The sequence below is a fragment of the Oratosquilla oratoria genome, chromosome 1 (genome assembly GCF_046742065.1).
Source record: "Oratosquilla oratoria isolate Oo_2021 chromosome 1, ASM4674206v1, whole genome shotgun sequence".
In the NCBI taxonomy this organism is placed as follows: domain Eukaryota; kingdom Metazoa; phylum Arthropoda; class Malacostraca; order Stomatopoda; family Squillidae; genus Oratosquilla; species Oratosquilla oratoria.
The window spans coordinates 77925472-77928399 of NC_134777.1; the positions used below are offsets into that span (position 1 = coordinate 77925472).

Genomic DNA, 2928 nt, shown 5'->3' on the forward strand with positions numbered 1-2928 from the left:
CAGTATCAATGCAAAACTTTTCAGCTAAGGCTTTCAGAATACGTTTACAATCCAGTAGCGTGCAATAATTTGCCTTGAAGCTGCAGTGACTTCATTGAGCTTACGAAAAATCCACGCTAGAAAGAAAATGTCACACTTGTGGCGTCTGACTTCTTCTGCAAAATTGTTTTCTCCTAAATTTTCTAAAAAATTAACAATTGTGTCGAATAACTCTACAAATCGTGCTAGGCAGTTTCCTTTTGAAACTTCTGTATGGAGAATGCGGCTTACGTGCTCTTCAGTATCAATGCAAAACTTTCGAAAAAGTCGATCGTATTTGCTGTGTGACTTTGTTTTATTGACAGTTTTAATAACTACTCTTAATGATTCATGAATATCAGGACTAAGTGTTTTGGCAACTAAATGATGATGATATACCACACAATGAACGGCAAGGATTGAAGAACATAATTCCTTCATGCGAGCTATAAAACCTTTCTGCTTACCAACCATAGATGGTGCACCATCCGTTGCGCAGGATACCAAGTTTCCTAATGGGATTTCATTATCGTCAAACCAAGATTTTGTAGCGTCAAAAATGGATAATCCAGTTGTATCAGTTTCTAATAGTTTTGCAAACAACATCCCTTCACAAAGTTTACAGCTATCATCTATAAAACGAACATACGCCATAAGAATAGCTCAGTTGTCACTTACCGTTGACTCATCAAGCTGAATCGAGAATTTGCTAGTTTTTAACTTTTCAACTAGTTGACTTTGCACATCCAATGACATTTCATCGATTCTTCGGCGGATTGAGTCATTACTCAACGGAATTGTTTTTAATGTGTTCGCTGAATCTTGCTGTAACACAGTTTTCATTACAATTTCAAATGCAGGCTTAATGACATTTTCAGCAACTGTATGTGCGTTCCCAGTTTTTGCAACTAATTGCGCTATTTCATACGATGCAGTCAAACCACCTTCATTTGTCTGTGAACTTTTTTCAAAAAAGATGACAGAGTATTTTGTTGGTTGAAGTTTTTCAAATTTTCAATATAAACTATGGGTTTACTGGCTTTCTCTGAATGTTTTCTTATCAAATGTTCTGCCTTGATGGTTTCATTGATTCATTTGAAAATGTGTTGTTGCAAATTAGACACATTGGTAATTTTTTATCATGAGTGCTTTCTACAAAGCTATAAGCCAAATAGTCCTCCATATATCGTCTACACTTCTTTTTTGTTGCTATGAGGGGAAAATAACTTCAAAATATCCCAATGACACTTAGCACCGTTGAATGAATTCATAATTAGTTATGCAATTTTCTAATTCACATCAAGCATTCAGTAGTGAATTTAATGTAAATGTTAATGTACAAACTTGATCGAGCGTATGAAATAAAGCAGTTAATAACTGATAAATTGCATGCAATCGTTATAAAATGCACTAAATTACCACTGACAACATTTGATAGCTAACACACGAAACTGAACGATGTGCTACAAGTGGTAGTAATAAATCCCTATATACGCGAGGAACACGTAATCTACGTCCCACACCCAAGCAACTGCAAAAGCAAACTAGGCAAAGGAGCATAAGCGTACCCAGCACATGTTGCGTCATGTACTAGGGTTGCCAGGTTGTACGATTTTTCGCGAATTGTGACCAACACACACATAGAAATATATATTAATATATATATGTATATATATACATATATATACATATATACATACATATATATATATATATATACATATATATATATATACATATATATGTATATATATATATATATATATATATATATATATATATATTCTGAAAGTTGTTGAGCTTAAAGCAATGTCACGAATTAATATTCCATATCAATCGTGACACATTTTGTTTAACAATTAAACAAAATGTGTCACGATTAATATGGCACTTTAACACATCCTTCGTATTGCTAGTTTTGTCACACATTCCTTGTATTCGTAGAATTGGTAGATTGCCTCCTCGAGGTGACTTTTCCCCAGGAAGGAAGTAGTATTCCGCCTGTTTCTCATAAATTGTATTTAGAAAGTATGTAACCAATAATGTAGAAATTACAAACCCCATTTCAGTACGCACTTGTTGAGAGGTTACGAATAAGCTCAAACTGCCAGTTCAAAGACGCATTTCAGTGACGCATTCTCAACGTTTATCTCCTACTGAATTTTCCATGACTCTTCAATGTAACCTTTGACTTCTTCAGTCGCTATCTATATATTTTGTTAGGATTAGGGTGAAGCCACTGCCCAAAAAAATTAATTGACAATTGAAAGATGTCTAGACCGTTAGGTAGCGACACAGAAAGGTCCATGTAATAAAGAAATAGAAGTGGTTTTTCTTTGTAATCCCTAATATCTTTATGTGATTCTATACATCAATTTTTGAGCCAGTTTGGACAACTACATTCTATCTGATGAAAGTTACTTTGTGCCAGAGGCATACCTTTTCCCACCTGTGTGGTAGATTACCCTATGGAAGTCTACTGGTCCTTCGAACAACACAAAGGTAAGAAAAAAATCTTCACAAGCAATATTGAATCGTACAATTAACTTGATATTTTTGTTATTACTTTCGCGAAAGTTAGAAGCAATACCTGTGACGTTTTTCGCCCCCCTGATATATATATTCCACAAGCAATATTGAATCGTACAATTAACTTGATATTTTTGTTATTACTTTCGCGAAAGTTAGAAGCAATACCTGTGACGTTTTTCGCCCCCCTGATATATATATATATATATATATATATATATATATATATATATATATATATATATATATATATATATGTGTGTGTGTGTGTGTGTGTGTGTGTGTGTGTGTGTGTGTGTGTTACAGCAAATCTGTAAAATCAGGGAATATATATATTCCCTGATATTTTCAGGGAATATTTATAATGTCTGATTCACTCGG

The 2928-nt window shown here is 33.9% G+C and overlaps 1 protein-coding gene across 1 annotated transcript; it reads right to left on the reverse strand.

Annotated features, from left to right (window-relative positions):
- Positions 1–33: 33 nt before the first annotated feature.
- LOC143028634 (protein FAM200C-like) lies at positions 34–459 on the reverse strand. The gene has a single exon (XM_076191049.1). It carries the CDS (start codon positions 457–459, stop codon positions 34–36), a length of 426 nt encoding a protein of 141 aa, XP_076047164.1.
- Between the last annotated feature and the right edge of the window lie 2469 nt (positions 460–2928).

Coding starts and splice junctions, on each gene's coding strand:
- LOC143028634 (XM_076191049.1), bottom strand. CDS start 459: ATGAAGGAATTATGTTCTTCAATCCTTGCCGTTCATTGTGTGGTATAT.